Below are 16,873 nucleotides of genomic sequence, written 5' to 3'. Positions count from 1 at the left end.
AGGAAAAGAGCACTTCCAAGGGTGAAGCACGTACAGAGGCACAGGAGTGAGTAGGGGCAAACAGGAAAGGCTGTGCTGCAAGGACAAACCTACATTCTCTGACTGTGAGGGGAAATCCAGAGCTCCCCATGCAGCCAAGGGTTTATAAACTGGTTCACCAGAGCTGCTGGTGGTCACACCACCTCTGTGCTCACTACCTTGACACACTGACAGGCTTCACCCTTCTGAGAAGGATCAGTTGGATGTGTCTGTCTCTGGTGCATTAACAATGACCGTCAGGCTGCGTGATGGCCCCTACCGTGTGTGAGCTGGGTGACAGCCTGCACACTCCTCCCCCCTCCACAGTGAGCTGTCAGGCTAGGGAAGGAAGTCCCTAAATTTAAGAGGGACATTAAACAGCAGCGCCTGCTTTGCAGAAGGGACTGAACTGTAAAACAGACTGAAGAGCAGGGCTGCTCAACCTCTGGTCAGTGGCAAAGCTCTTACCTGGCAGTAGCTGGTGGTCGGTTCATCATCAGAAGTGGAATTCTTCTCTTCTTCCATGCTGTGCCCTGGACTCTCTGCCTCCCTCCTCTTTGAAGGGTGGAGCCAGGTGATGCTTTCAGACTCCTGCCCCTCTGTATCTCCATCTTCCATACCATCAGCAACCCCGTTCTCCCTTCTTATCTCCTCTCCTTTCCCAAGCTCATTTTGGGTCAAGGAAGAACTGGGCACAACTGGGTTACCAAACTCCTTCTTATGCAGTAACTGCCTCTGAGCCTGCTTCAGGCTCTTCTGGTAAACCTCCAGCTGACATAAGATGACTTTGGTGTACTGGTTAGGGTCCACCCCTTTGGGGCAGAAGGGGATGCCCCAGTAATAGTGCACTGTGTCTCTCGCCTCCTCCTGTTTGTGCCTCTCCTCTGCCGCAGTCAGCATGCAAAGATCCGGGGTACTGTCGGACACCTCGTTCTGCTCTAGTTGCTCTGTGGAAACAGAGACCTTGGCAGGGTACCTGGGCTGTGAGGTGTGTTTGGTACCTGCCCCTCCACTGTTTCTCCTGGGGCTCTCACACTGTTCCGTGGTCCCACTCTTCCAGAGCGTCGCTGAGCTACCAGCACCTGCTTCTCCCACAGAATGGCCAGTGCAGGGCAGGAGCTGCTCTTTTGGTTCGTGGCCTGTTGCTTCGGAGGAGCTGGAGGGGCTTGTGAACAGTCTGCGAGGTGTCAGTCGCCAGGAGCCTGAAGCCACCCTGCCAAAGGTGGGACTCAACGAGATGAAGTCCTCTTCGAGAGTTCTCGGTAACGTGTTACTCAAATCACTTTTTGCTGGTGAGGAAGACTTTTCACTTGACCTTGTCACAGCCTGGTCCTTCCCCGGAGACACTATTATGCTGGATACTAGTGAGTTTTCAATGATTTCCTGGCTTAACCTCCTCAACACTACCCGGGGGCTCCGGGTGACATCCAACTGTCCACTCCCATCAGCTCTGGAGCTCTGTGAGTGGGAGCTGCACTCAGAGCGAGGGGTGTCAGGGCAAAGTGCCAGACCTCCCAGGATCTCAGAGCCTTCTTTCTCGGCGGGCTGGCTTTGGCCTCGTGCGCCCAGCGCTTCCTCTGACAACTGAGGAGTCGCATCAGAGGAGTCTGAGGGCTGACAGCTCTGAAAAACAAAATGTTGGCTCTCCTAGAGGCGTGTTCTCTATCAGCACAGTACACCAAGGTCTCCCACAGCATGCTGGCAGCCATCATCCGGACTGCAGATGCCCCTACCCCAATCAGAACTGTGCACCCCAAAACAGCTGAGGTTGAAGTTTACATGTCCCTCTCACTAGGAACAGTCCAGAGCAACTACTCTGGGATTGCTGTTGTTCCAGTTTGTGCTGGAAATAACTAGGCCCCCCCCGTAAAACCTTCTTTTGTGCGGTGTGGGAAAGTAAGCACAGAAAGCAGTGCTGCTGAAGAACCCTAGTAAGGCTCTTCACAGAAGTGCACTTACGCTAAGGCTCTCAGCAATGGCCTTCCTCAAGAGCTCCTCCTCTTCCTCTTCCTGACAGTTCACTTGTCTGGCTTCTTGCTCACTCATTTTCAGGGCCAGTGCAAACTGTTCCTCTTCACTCATCTCTACAGCAGAAGAAATAGGATAATGTCAAGTCACAGCTGTAGGTGTATGTAAACACCCAACATATATCCAACATGTTGGGAGAAATGCGTAAGGGTCCCACCTCCCCAAGAGGAATGCAGAGCAAAACATCTAAAGTTCAGCTTTCCTGAAAAGGCGTCACCAAAACTGAGCAGTCAACAATAAATGAGAAAGGTAACCCAGGTCAGGAACTTCAGTTCAGGTTTCTACAGCAATCTAAGCTCCCATTCCCTGGGTATATTATCTGCAACGTGATATTTTATTTGGCATCAAACAACACACTCTGCAGGTGCCGAATTCATGTTCAAGGAGAGAGAAAAAGGACAGATTTCCAAAGTGTGCTCATTTTTATATCAGATAGACTCAGCAGCAAGGCAGCATAAACAATACATCTTCTTTAAGACATTTTTTTACTAACCAGTAGCACTCCTCAGTGCCTTCTGACACATAGATACCTGCAATACCACAGGAGACCTACCCGAGAGAAAAAGAGCTACATGTTGTTCACCCTGAGCTGCAGGTGGAAAGCTCTGTGGAGGATAATGTTACTTGCTTGGTGGTATTATAGAGGATCTTTCACATGCATACATCCCCCTTCTGCTCACATCACCACTCCACTGCATCACTAAGTCAGTCATGCATGGGAAACAGGTTTCCTACAGTTGTAACTGCTTTTTCAGCAGAAAATTTCTTCCTGAAATTCTGCTCGCTCAAATCAAACCAAGAGCCCGGACTGGCTATTTAGAAACAAAGCAGTTAGTTACTTTGGAAAACACTTATTTACTTAGATTCAATCCAACACTTCCACTATGCTTAAAATATATAACGCCTGCAGAATGGAGTGCAGCTTGAAAAACAACTCAACAGCACTCTCAGGAGCTGAAAAATACATCTTCTCACTTGAAACAAATTGACAGATTTCCTTCAGAACCCGCTCCCTCCTCCAGGCAGAATCCTGCACGCGCCATCTCATGCATGAACCAAAGGCTCGCGCTCTCCGACGGGCTACAACATCTTTAAGACATGTCATTGAACAGGGAGGCCGCCCAAGCACAAAACATGCCTTCACTGCAGCCAGCTTCGGAGACAGACCTTTCCCCGGATAAAGCATTCAGAACTTGCAGGCTCCCATTTTCTATCCCATCCTCTTCCTACCAGCTGCCACCCAAACACAGCAGCGCAGCCACCCTGGAAGCACCTGGGGACTGCTCTGGCCGTAGCACAGTCCGTGCATGACGGCGCGGCTGCAACGAGGAGCATCCACGGAGCAGCCGGCTCTGCTCTGCCCTTCCCCCAGCTCCTTGCTGATGGCAGCCCCGTGCTCCCCCACCCAAGCAGGATCTGAAGCATTTTTGGACTGCTCTGATTACTCTCAGATTCCTTTATGTGTCCTACTAAATCAGCACTTAGCTTCAGGTTGTTGGTTTGGGGGGAGGGGGGTAATTCCTTTTAAAATTAAGAAAGAGGTTGAAGGGAAGGCAGACTGCAGCGCTCTCAGGGCTCGTGGGGATCTTTTGTCCTTGGACAAAGTCGTTCTATGATGTTACAGCCAAAAGGGACCAGGGCAACAAAAAAGCATCCTTTAATGGAAAGCAGATGACAGTTCAGTGTATGGAGAAGGATCCCATCCCCAAGAACAACAGTAATACACAGCATTGCACAGAATCACAGAATCAATTAGGTTGGAAAAGACCTCAGAGATTACAATCTTTGACTGATCACCACCTTGTCAACTAGACCATGGCACTAAGGGCCACATCCAGTCTTTTCTGTTTTCACAATACCAAACACCTTCCAAGTATTTGGAAAGTCTGTGCTGATTTGTTTCCCTGCCTAATCCATCACAGACATCAGGCCAGATCCTGATCCTGATTACAAACTCCGACATGGGCACGAAAACCACTGCACGTGATCGGAGTCCCACAACACACGACATTCCACGTGCTTCAACGGGAGCCTGAGTGTTCGCCAGTTCAGGCTATCAACATCCATGAAGCTTAATAAAAAGAAACATTTTTTGGCGAGCTACTGCTGTACATTTTGTTTTCTTCTCCCTCCCTGGCACAGCAATTTCCCCTCTGGGGACAGGGAATGTGCCAGACAAATGCTGCCTCTGGCAAAGAAACCAGTGACAAACAAGATGCACTTAGTGCACGTTCCAGTTGAGTAGGTACTCCAGAGATGGGGAAATCTCGAGTTTAAACCCACCTGGTATTACGGTGGGAGAGCAAAGAGCAGCTCTGCCCATGTCTTCCAGTAGATCTGACCTGCTTTAAGTGGAGCTGACGGTATTTCGTGCTCCAGGACTGATGACTTCTCAGCACCGTGTGTTTTATTAAACTTGATGCTGATTGCAGCGGTCATAATTGATGATGATTAGAAATGCAGAGTGCTGCGTTAGCCCCCGACCGGCGTGTGCAAACAGACCCAGGGAGCAAGCTCGGAGCATGTGGCGGAGACGAGCCATGCTCCTGGAGCATGCCAGAGGGACAGGAGCTCCCACAGCCCCCGGGAAGAACAATCTCTCTCCATCTGGACCACCCTGCTCAGCTCACACTCATCGCTTGTCTCACGGGAGCCCATTCTCGTGAGGAAACACCAGCACTTCCAGCTGGGAACTCCGCGTCTCACACTCCAAAATCCACTCGTCACACGTCCATCCCAAGGCAGCATGAAATCCCAGAGCCTCTCTGGAGACCAGGGCATCCAAGACACCCACAGATGGGAAGGAGGGGTCAGAGAGAAACTGTTTTTAAGATACTGCAGCCCTAAACAAATTAAACCATTTCAAAGCCTTTTTAAATGCTAATACGGCAATTTGTGAAGCGATTTATGTTCCATTTTGACATTTGCAAAGTGAATTAGATGCAAAACCCCACTAGTTGTAGTTCTAACACTTACTAATAAGAGATTTACTCAAATATAACAGAAATGGGGGATCTCAGTATTTCCACATATCCAAAGAGCAATTACAGTAAAAACATTCAAATGTGCTTTATAGCACAGACTTCCTCCAGAAAAAGAGAGAGGCTTCGTTAGGTTTTGTATTTCCATTTATCCTGTCAGGATGAAACGTCACAGATATATTTTAGTTATGGCTTTAGGTTAAAATGAATAAAACCACAACAAAGCAAAAATGGGAGGATATGCTTTATAACCAGAGCCTGCCAATATCCGAAATTTTCCAGTTTTGAGGAGAAAGAACTTGCTCTACCCAGAAGCACCGAATCTTTACAAAAGACCAATTTGCCTCGCAATTCAAAGAATTTATTTAAAGACACTGAGAAAAATAATTACTACTTCAAATCTTAATTTGCCTAAAAGCAAACACCAAAAGTCTAATTATAGTTTCCCATAAATGAGAACAGCCCCACGATCACACGTGCTTAAACAAGCGCCCGCTCTCCGACCGAGCGGCGCCGGCACCCCCAAACTCAGACGTGCACACTAAGCAACAGAAAATTGCAGCTTTAGCCCCAGGAAAAGAAAAAGTATTATCAATAATTTCAGCATCTAGAAACACAGCAGAACTCCTCCGTTACACAATGGCTGGAGAGCTGGCTCTGTCTCCCGTGGATTTTCTGGAGCACACCAAACACCTTTTGCACAGCACCAGCTCCCAAAACCCCGCACGCTCAATGATGCAAACGAGGATATCCAACTTCAGCAGCTCCCTGTTCTTAATGCCATATGTTTGGTCACATTTTATTGGCTTCTCCAAGGGGGGTTTTAGCTTTTATTTGATGCCCTGTTTCCTTTGGGAGAAAAAGAAGAATAAGAAAAAGAAGTCTTCCCACATTTCTGACTTTTGTTATCTTACTTGTTCAACACAGATACGCACAGTGGGCTTCAGCTCCCACAAAGAGCTGGGCTGTTCTGTGCTATGGCCTTAGGCCTCTATTAAAAACAATTTAATTCACACAAGCCCTGTGAGGACTGACAAGCCCAACTGCTGCTGCTTGCAGAGAGCACTGGTGTGCTCCATTTTGTTCAGTGATTGCTTTGGGTTTTGTAGGAGACAGCACCTCTCCCATTTTAAAACATCCTGAATTTCACATGCTGGATGGACCAACTACTGCCTTGCAGAGCATAGGAACACAAGCAGGGACCTGGGGCCTGGCTGCTGTAACAAGTGGGGCTGCACCAGGAACACAGGCAACCTGGCCATGCTCAGTGGTCCCTTCTGCCTGTACATCCCTGGCATTCAGAATATAAACAGGAACATCCCAGTCTGTTCACTTTAGCATTTATTCTTAGACCCATTGTCCATGAATGCATTTAATCTCTTATTAAAGCTGCTGATACTGACCCCTTCACAACCTCCTGTGACACAAACTTCCAGGAGCTCACTCCGTGCTGTGTGAAGCATTACTGTCCTTCACCTGTTTCAAACACATCTATCTCCTGCTATTTCCACCAATGCACTCTGGCTAATAGGAGCTTGTAAACAATGGTTCTGTGCCCAGCTGAGGCACTGCCTTACTGATAGGAACTTTGATCCCGCCTTCCTCTCCTAACAAAGCAGCCCCAGGCTCTCCAGTCTCTCCCCATAAGGCAGCTGCTCCATGCCCTTCATGGCTTGGGCTGCCCTTCTCTGGATGTACCACCATGGCCTTGGGATGCAGAGACCAGAACTGCACACATGGCTGTGACAGGGGTGCACCAACACTCCATATAACTGCAAAATGACATCATCCAAATCTCTGGTTCTTAACACCCTTACTTATGATGTCCAATGTTGCCAGTGCCAGCTGCCCCCACGCCACGAGCCAACAATTTCAGAGTACTGTCAGCTGCGACTCAGATCTTCCCTGAGTGGCAGCTGTCAGGTCAGAGCATCCTGACGTTTCAGGGACAGGCAGCAGCAGAGGGGCCTGAACGGAAAAGCAGTTTGTGACTGAAAGTACTTTAAGATTGCCTTCAGCCAGTTTTGAAACCTGGTGAGGTACCAACACCCGCCCACACTTATTTTGGAAGTGCACCAGTCCACGCACACGCTGCCCAGGGAAAAAACAAGTGACAGTGTGCCTATTCAGACAGGCAAAATTTACCCCTGAGAAGGGTCTTCTCTGAAAGCTCTGCATCCCCAGCCACATCACAGCCTTTCTGCAAGGGAAATAATCTCTAACACAAACAGCTGCTCAGCACTAGACAACTTCCCCAGCCCCACAGTCGAGACCTACGTGCAATTTTTCTTTTAGCAGCAAACTTGGTTTGATCCAGCTGCTGTTTTGTTCTCTTCTTCTGCAATCCACTCTCTTCCTTTGACTCCTGCTGTAATGGAAAAAAACATGGTGAGTGCATGCAATATGTAAGAAATACTACCAGCCCCCTCCCCCCCAGCTACTCAGACACAAACACTGGTTCAAGAACAAGCCTCTATTTGTGTGAAATTTGAATTTCAAACATAATTCAAACACATTCTGTAACTATTAAAAGCTGTGTGATAAGCATAATGAGCAAAAAGAGTTACAGACTGACATAAACAGAGAAGTAGGAGAGACAATAGACTTCATGCCAGTCACCACCATGCACTGCACCTGCTACCCACGATTTTAGAGAGAATTTGTTTGGCCTTGCTAAAACATTGATATTTGTAAGCACTTGAAACAGAACCTTTTTACAAGCGAGCATCACACACCTGTAAGCCAGGACTGTTTCCTGCCGTGCAGCTTCTAGTAACTCTGCCAAAACAATTTCAGGTGATCAAAACTAGGATCCCTACCCATTTTTGGAGACCCATGTTAACACAACACAAAAGCAGGAGAGCCATATGTATTTCCTCCTCGTGCCAATCTCTCATTGTATTCATAGAATCATAGAATGGTTTAGGTTGAAAGGGACCTTAGACATCATCTCGTTCCAACTCCCTGCCTTGGGCAGGGACACCTTCCACTAGACCAGGTTGCTCAGAGCCCCATCCAATCTGGCCTTGAACACTTCCAGGGATGGGGCAGCCACAGCTTCTCTGGGCAGTATTGCCACAAGTGCTTCATTTTTGAAGCTTGAATACTTCAGGAATTTGTTGTCTTGGGCCTCTCTGGAACAATACCCCTACAAACAACCTACATGTGTGCTGCTTTAAGCACAGGGACTGCACCAGGACTGGGCGCAGGCATAAATGACACACATTTATGCAAGTTGTTGTCCCAGCAGCTTAAGCGAGGCCGCACACATTACCGAAGGCTGGCACTGGACGTCTTCCAATTTGTCTCTCTAAATCAGGTAGGATTAGAATCAAACCCAGAGTTTCAGGCAGAGACTCATGCCTGGCCAGGAGGGGTTTTGCACCACTCCCTCTGCAGCTGCAGTGAGTTTTGTTCTCTGTGAGACACACGTTGGCCACACACTTGTGCCTCATTCCATCTCCTGTGACAGGAGAGGGGTTCAAGGTGGGGGCATGTGGCTTGGGCTACTTTAACACAAACAGATACATTGATTTTTTTCAAGTGTCATCAATTTCTTTTGTCCTTTGTCCATGTTTCTGAGCTGGTGAAGTCCTTTGGACTGCACCTCTGTGCTGAGTTTTGTTCCAGACATCTCCAGCTTTAGTGTTATCTGTAGATTTTATTAATCTATATACACCACTTGCTCCCTCTTACAGATCATTAATGAGGATGTTAAAACACACACAGACCTAATATTGATCCTCTTGGCCTCAGCCTTACATCTCCCCCAGATGAGCCTCCCTTCTCTTCATCACCAGCTCTTGCTGACAGTCTTTTAGCAGGATTTCAATGCAGGAATGTTACTATCTAGACCAAATTGAATTATTTATCCAACTAAGATTTTTGCAAGACATACTATTAAGTGGTTTCCTGAAACCCTAATACATTACAGCTTCTACATGCCCTCGTACCTACACCATTCCTCACTTCACTGACTTAAGAAGTACCTCACAACACAGCAGCAATCATACTTGGCAAGTCCACACACACTCATGCTTGTACCTAAGGGGTTTTTCCTATGACTGATTCCTTCTCTTCCCTGGTTTGGGTGCCCCCTTTCCAAGATCTGCCACTGTGTCTTCGAAAAACTGCTTCACGTCCAGAGTTTCTCTTGCAAGGAGATGGATGCCAAGCTCACATTTAGGAGGTGAAATCCCCTCTTCCTGGGCCCTGGCATATTGCCCTTCTCCACAGTTTTCCATAAGCCAAGGGATGTCCTACTCCAAAGTGCCCGCCTTGGTCTGCAGCAATAGCTTCCCACTTACCTCACAAGCAGACCACACCTGAGGAAGTGAGAAACGGTCTGTGGGACTGCACCAGGATCACACTAGGATTATATGCTGGAGGAGGTTAAGCAACAGCTCTCCCACTCTCCCCCAAAGCCCTGTCTAACTGTGCTAAACACACCCCAGCTTAAAACAGGGGCAATTTAATCCTAGCAGGCTCTGTAAATCCCTGGCTCTTCTCTCTAGGCATCAGTCTTCCCCTCATCACTCTTGCACTTGCTGGAAGGTCAACCCTGACACTCTCATCTGCAGCTCTCTTCCAGGGCACGGATGTGATTTATGAGCACACCAAACTTTCCATGGCTGCAAGTGCCTGCACTGTGCACTGAGACAAACACTTACAACACACACCACGGGACAAGACGGGGCCCAAACACCTCCAGGGCTCTGGAGTGGAACAGTGCAGCCGGCACTGGGCGCGCTGCCCGGACCCACCGCACAGCCAAGTACGTGCCTCGGTTCTCTGTGCTGGTCCTGAAGAATCTCGACATTTACAACAGTGGCAGGAGCAAAATTATTGCAGGACACGTGTTGTACGAACCTCATACATTCGAGAAAGATGTTTAAATTGCTCAGCAGCGTTCTACTGAACAGCCACGGTGCAGAGAACCGCTGAAGCAAATCCAATTAATCCTGATGGGCCAAAATATATACACACATCTCAATTCCAAGAATTCTTAAATCTTCTTTATTTTTAAACCCAGAAAATAAAACATACCTTTTAATTAGGATTTATGGCTGTTTGTACCTCTGCTGGGAGAGAGCCCCGCAGGCCCCAGAGTGCTCTGCATAAATGCAGGCATGGATGGTAGAAACCGAGGGGGCCAAAAAAATTCAGAGAAGACAACAGGGCTTGCTCTTCCTGACCCAACCTTTTAATGCTCATCTATCTACAAGGATAATAGGAACTCAGGGGGCCACTCAACCAACTGCCTTTCTAATAAGATCACTAGTCCAAAAATAATCTTAATCAATTAAAATATTCCCAAACTGCAGCCAATACTCTTAGTTACAAGGTCATCTCCAACACACAACTTCCAAGGGAAACTAATTATTATAGCAGAGGTGAGGTAGGAACTGCACACCTCTGTTCAGTGCCAGCCTGGAGAGAATCTCTCCTTTGCTGTCCATTCAAGGCACAACAGCCAAAAGGAGCCCAAATTCTTTTCCTGTGTGTCAGGCTCTGCATTTTAATTTATGATGCTCTCTTATGAGCAATTTCACTGCCAGCATTGTACACAGATCAAGAAACAGACAGGTTTTCAAAGTTCCCTACACATTTAGTGGAAGGCAGCCACTATTCTTCTTCCTTATTTTTTAACCTGCTTGGTTTCACCAGATAGCAGGAAATCCAAACTCCCATTTTAAAAATGCTTTTGCACATACTTAAGAGAACCTGACTCTGCCAGCAGAAACAGATACATCTCCACTCGCTCCTAAAAGCCCGTAAATGGAAGCCAGTAGCCAGCATCCCACATCCTGCTCCCTCAAATCCACATCATAAACCACAGAAATCAGCTTCTACTGACTCAGGGAAGGAAAGGCTATAGCAGAATGTCTCCATCACTAATGGTGCAGACTGCAAAGTTAAAAGGTCTGGGTAATTTTACTGCTCAACAGCAGTTGGGACCATCTAACAACAGGGCACAGCCAAACACTACACGTCCTGCATGGGAAATACGCAGATGAAAACCAGACTAATTTATTTTTAAAAACCAATTAGATGTTGGAAGTGCAATGTTTGGCTCTAGCCAAGGCTGCTGCTGAAATTAATATCACACCCTACTTTATTAGTCTCTGACTTCAGAATCTGTTTCAGCTTTGCTGTCTTTCAGCTCATTAGAACAAACCTGCTGGAATTGGAGACTTGAACAACAAGACACAATGGGGCTCATGCCAGACATGCAGTTCCCGACACACAGAGGGAAGACTCTGTAAGGAAATGGGGCTGTGAGGAGTCTGGATTCAGATCAATCTGATTTTCGAGGAGTGATCGCAGCAGAGCCATGGAGCCTTCCCGAGAGCCAACTCACACCACATTGTCCTCTGGGAACTGGAGGCACCGGGTCCCTTGGCACCAGCAGAGCCCGTGGGGACAGCAGGGCACTGCAGAGATACTCCCATGAGGCTCTGCTTCACTCAGATGGTCAGTGGTGTGAGCTGGTGTCCTGGTTTCAGCTGAGATTGAGTTAATTTTATTCCTAGTAGCTGGTGCAGTGCTGTGTTTTGGATTTAGTATGGAAATAATGCTGATAACACACTGATGGTTCTTTGGTGCCAAGCAGTGCTTACTATAAATCAAGGACTCCTCAGTTTCCTGTGCTCTGACAGTGAACAGGTGTGCAAGAAGCTGGGAGGAACTGGCCAAAGGGATATTCCATACCATAGAACATCATGTCCAGTATATAAACTGGGGGAAATTGGCTGGGAGCCACCGATGGCTGCTCAGGGACAGGCTGGGCATCAGTCAGTGAGTAATGATATTGTGCATCATTTGTTTCTCTTGGGTTTTACTCATGGAATCACAGAATGGTTTGTGTTGGAAAGGACATTAAAGATCATCTCTTTCCAAACCCCCTGCCATAGGCAGGAACACCTCCCACTAGACCAGGTTGCTCATTGCCTGGCTTTGAACACTGCCAGGGATGGGGTATCCATAACCTCTCGGGGCATCCTGTTCCAGTGCCTCATCACCCTCACATTAAAGAATTTCTTCCACATATCTAACCTAAATTTCTCCTTTTTTAGTTTGACCCCATTCCTCCTTGTCCTATCACTACATTTTCTCATAAAAAGCAGTTCCTCTCTCCCTCTTCTTCATTACAATTATTATTGATATTATCATTAGGATAATTAGTAGTATTACGGTATTTTATCTTGTTTCTATTATTAAGCTGTTCTTATCTCAACCCATGAGGTTTACTTTTTTTTCCAAATTCTCCTCCCCACCACAGCGCAGGGGGTGTCAAGTGAGCAAGCAGCCATGTGGTAATTAGTTGCCAGCTGGGATTCAAGCACAACAGGTGGGCACTGTCATCCCATCTTTTCCATAGTAAGATGTCCCTCAGGCCATGCCTGGTCCTGAGGTGAGTGGCCGCTGTCACAGCTGATGAAGACAGGACAGGGCAGTGGCCAGGTATTTCAGATGATGCCCAAACACACCTCCCTCTGTACCACAGCCGAAATCTAAACTGGAGCATCGACACATGCTGCTGATTTCCCTGACAGCAAGTATCTCCAAACACAGGAACACTTGGGCAAAGGGATGTTCCACACCAAAGGGAAGACAAGCCATGCAGAAATAGATGGCACCATCACCCTGGAGTCTCATCATATGTTCCCCGAGGGCTGGCAGAGCTGACAGATCTGGCAGAAAGAGCTTGTGAGACTTCATGCCAACTCTGAGTGCAGGCAGGTACTCTCCAAGCTCACAAAGGATCTACCCAGGAAAAACAGACCCTTCCAAAAGTTCCCACAGCAGATCAGTGGCATTTTGGGATTAAAAGCTGCAAATCAATCTAATGGGTCAGCACAACCTTTGGGCTGTGCTCAGTGCTCACATTCGGCCAGGCCTGATGCCAGGGAACAATCATGTTTCAGATGTGGCTTTGGAAAATCTTGGGGGTCAGAGTCTTTACCAACAGCCCGATTCAAGCAAGGGGCTCATGAGACAGACCAGGAATTGCTATGCTTGGAAAGAGCACTGTTGGGGACTATTTGAAATATTGTGTATTTGTAAATGACCACCCACCTTCTGGCATGGGCAACCAATTCCCTCCAGGGTTTAAACAGCCGGGGGAGACGGGAACCACTCTGCTCATTCGTCATGTCTGCGTTTTCTGAGACACAGTTTGCACAAAGAAGGTCATCTCCTCTTCCTTCCACAGAGCCAGAGAGACTGTTCTTATTTTGTCCAACCCTTTCCAAAAAAAGAGAAGTGTTCCCCGAATCCAGGATTATATATAGCAGAGATCAGAAAGCCTCACGTCCAGAAAACTTCTTTCTGATGCAGCTCTGCAGATGCCACAGCATAGACATGAGCAAAGAAAGAGAACTTGGCAAAATAACATGGATGAGCTTGATAATCCAGCATGACTGAAAAATTCCTGGGAGAGGCAGTCTGCCAAAGATCATCAAAAGTGAGAAGCTGGAGGCTTTCCAGGTGCAGCTGCTACAAGATCTGCTGGTCTGGAAGCAGAACTAGGGACTTGTTCTATAGATACCTGCCAAGAGACTGCCAAGGAAGAAAGCCATCGAATCAATGATGCCCAAATTGTCCTTGTAGCTTTTGATTCATAAGGAACCATGTCCTAACAGATGCAAGATTAATTGAGAATGCATTGTTCTCTAAAATTGCTATTGATCTGAGCTTCCCACACCTCTTCTTGAACACACAACAAGGTCTTACCAGAGCAAGAACAACAGTTAGAAGGTTCAAAATTGAAATTCAGCTTGATGTACACAGAAGAGCTGAGACAGTTACAGAAGGCAGACAGTTATTTTTTTGAGATCCCAAGTAAATCACAGTTTTGCGTTCGATTTTGCAGAAAACAACACGACAAGAGACTATGGCACTGGATCTGTAAGCTGATGACTCACAGAAAGAGACTGAACTGAATAAATCCACTCATTCAACTGACTGAACTGTTGTCACTTAAACAGAACCTAATTGGCTCTTTAACGGCCTCTCTGAGCATATCCTTTTCTGTAATATGACCGATTATGCCATCAGAATTTATTGTTTATAGACAAACTTACAGAACAGTGAGAGAGCCTAACCTTTTTATAGATGTGTTTTAAGAGACGTTTGTTTCCTCTTTTTCAGATACGTGCACATTGAGATGAATAATTGCAGACAATAACAGGTCCTGATCTTTTATGTACTGCAGCAGCTCTTATAGCTGCTGATTTCTTTTTTCCTTATAGGTTTCACCATAAAGGCCAGTGATGCAGCAGACATCTGAAGTTAACTTAGCATATTGCAGAGCTAAGGGTTTAACCCCACTGAACTATTACTGCCATATGTTCCATTTCTTTCAGGGAATTTCCCAATGGGAAAGAACTCAGACAATGTGAAGAAAAAACATCCAATATAGTTTGCCCTACAGCTTCTTACTGTTTATTTCTAGTGCTTTTCCCCTCCTCACATGATAATCGCCTTATTGGAGAGCAGCACACTGCAGATGTGGGAGCAAAAGGGACTTGATTTAAGATCTACAGCTAGAGAGTGAACTGAAATGCTTTTGAAAATGGTGGAATTACAAAAAGCAGCTTAGGATCCCCAATCACCAGGAAGACAGAGCAAAGCCTTAAGAGTCACACACAAAACGCTGATTCTAATAATTTCCTCTCATGCAGCTCACTCAGTCGAGCACAGGTTCTCGGGGCTCTGGGTTTCCCCCGGGCAGGAGTTCCTGAGCTCATCCCAACACCCGTGTCACCAACACAGACATTTCAATCTTTAGAGTAATGCTGATGTGTGTAAGCTGACGCTGGGGATCAGAGATCTGAGCCTTGACGCCTCAGCCAGGCACTCCCACACCACATTCACCTTTACACCCTACGGAGGTGGGTTACAAACTTGGATTCCTGTAATTCAGGATCAGTTTACTAGACACTGGCTGTCTCTGAGCTACTCACAAGCCTGTGTTCTGAATCATTTTCTTATCTATTTGCACATAATACAGAATCATGTTTCTAAGGTTTAGCTGGAAATCAATCAAATAAAAATTATGAAAAAAAGATTTGTAAAGGGATTGAGGAAAGGTTACTTTTAAATTACGTTTCAGATTCGGTTCTGAGAGGATTTGGTTATCAAATCCCAGACTCATAACTCACCCTCACGAAGCACACCATTCATTTCCTAGTCAAATAGGATTTGATTCATCTCATATGTAAGAAAAGGAACGGCACAAGATCCTTTGCGCAAAGCCCAACCCCGGCACAACACCGAGGGCTGCTCGGGCACTGTCCTGCAGCAGCAGGGCCCAGCACAGGCTCTGGGCACCCCAAACCCATCACTGACCTCTCCATCACTGTCAGATATAACAATAAATGCATCCACAAAACTGCGCTTCTTCTTGGTATTGGCTGCATTCTTCTTCTCATCCTCCTCTTCCTCCCCATCCTGACCTCTAGACTCCAGGCCCTGTGTGGGCTTCTTCCTCCTCGGCATCCTTCACTCTGAAACAGATGAAAAGATTAAAAGCCATTTGTTTCCTTCTGATTTAGATTTCCCCTACCAGTCATCCTTTTTTTTCTTTTTTGCTATTTTTAGGCAAAAGACCCCAGGCACTGGAACCTTATTACAAAGCGTGGTGGATTTAGCGTTACTGGGAGCCACATGTACCAGTCACCACTCATCTAGTTAAGAACACTTTATTACGGCTGATTGCTAAAAAGGGGTTTCAGGGGAGCAGCAACACAGACTAAAGCCACTCTGAATGCCTTGTTTCAAAGCAATGAGGCTTTCCTCTCAAAGCCCATCAGCAAACTCCTCCACAGCATCACATTACAGTGGATCTCTCACCCTCCAACACAACTTCCCCTCCTCAGCCCCACACCTTCACCAGAACAAAGCAGGCTGAGGCAGCAGATCAAGCTGACAGTTGCACACCAGACCAAGAAGCCACCACAGCACAGCCCTTTGTCAGCTTTTGTATTCAACAAAACCAGGGGGAAAGGCATTGTTCCTCCAAGGATGCTGTCCTGCCCTCAGCACCACTTGGTGCACGGCTGCTCCAGCACTACAGACAGGGAAAACATAGGCACTGGCAGCAGGCAGGCTGGAAACAAGACAACAGGTTTATCCGGCAGCCTGGGTTTCTCAATGACCAGCAGCCTCCGGAAGAACTCCGGGCAGACATGCCCAAACCATCCGCATTAACGAAGGCACTTAACAAGCAGCAAGGAACCTGCTGAGCGTTATTAGTGCAAACCTGAGTGCTCTGTGCACGCAGGTGCCCACACACTGCAAGCTGGTACTTCAGCATCCCTTCCCTTGCCAGCCCTAGACTGCTGGAGAGGGATGCACAGCAAGCGTCAGCTGCTTGGATCCAAAAGGGCTCAGAGGAGAGGACTGGGAAGAGATCTTGGTGAAAGAGAGCAGCGGGAAGGCACACAGAGTTAAACCACCCTTTCCTGCCTGTGCTTGCTGTTTGCCAGATAACTCAACAACAACATTTGGTGCTTCCTGAACTGTGATGTAAAAGAGCCTTACAAAGCAGGCTGAGCATGACCAGCTCTGTTGAAGTTAGAATTAAACATGTGCAGAGAGTGGTTAAACAACAAGCCCCTCATTTCACACCAGAGAACAGCAGAGCTGGAAATGCAAGTCAAGTTGGCTGGTTCCCAGACCAGTGTCCTTCCACAGCATCACTCTGCTTTCCTTCAAGATCACTCAAATAGCTCAAGTGTGCTGCTTAGATCTAAAATAAGAGGAAGAGAAGATGCAACAGAGACTGTACATCACCCAGGATAGAGCCAAACCCTTCTCTGTAACACCACAAAATTGCAAAC

The 16,873-nt window shown here is 47.0% G+C and overlaps 1 protein-coding gene across 4 annotated transcripts in view; it reads right to left on the bottom strand.

The window, feature by feature from the left end:
• UIMC1 (ubiquitin interaction motif containing 1) overlaps positions 1-16,873 on the bottom strand; it is a 40,148-nt gene that overhangs the window by 20,030 nt on the left and 3,245 nt on the right. For 3 of the 4 annotated variants that reach the window (XM_027682710.1, XM_027682709.1, XM_027682712.1), the window contains exons 2-5: positions 15,381-15,538; positions 7,305-7,395; positions 1,978-2,102; positions 487-1,641 (exon numbers count right to left, since the gene is read on the bottom strand). In XM_027682710.1, the coding sequence (XP_027538511.1) occupies positions 487-1,641; positions 1,978-2,102; positions 7,305-7,395; positions 15,381-15,530 (1,521 nt within the window). In that variant the 5' untranslated portion in view covers positions 15,531-15,538. The remainder of the gene's footprint in view (positions 1-486; positions 1,642-1,977; positions 2,103-7,304; positions 7,396-15,380; positions 15,539-16,873) is intronic. The other variant, XM_027682711.1, reaches the window with a different exon arrangement.

Source organism: Neopelma chrysocephalum, unplaced genomic scaffold (assembly GCF_003984885.1).
Source record: "Neopelma chrysocephalum unplaced genomic scaffold, ASM398488v2 Primary Assembly neopelma1_63, whole genome shotgun sequence".
Classification (NCBI taxonomy): domain Eukaryota; kingdom Metazoa; phylum Chordata; class Aves; order Passeriformes; family Pipridae; genus Neopelma; species Neopelma chrysocephalum.
Note: the sequence above shows the minus strand (reverse complement) of the source record. Positions and strands in the feature narration are given on the sequence as shown.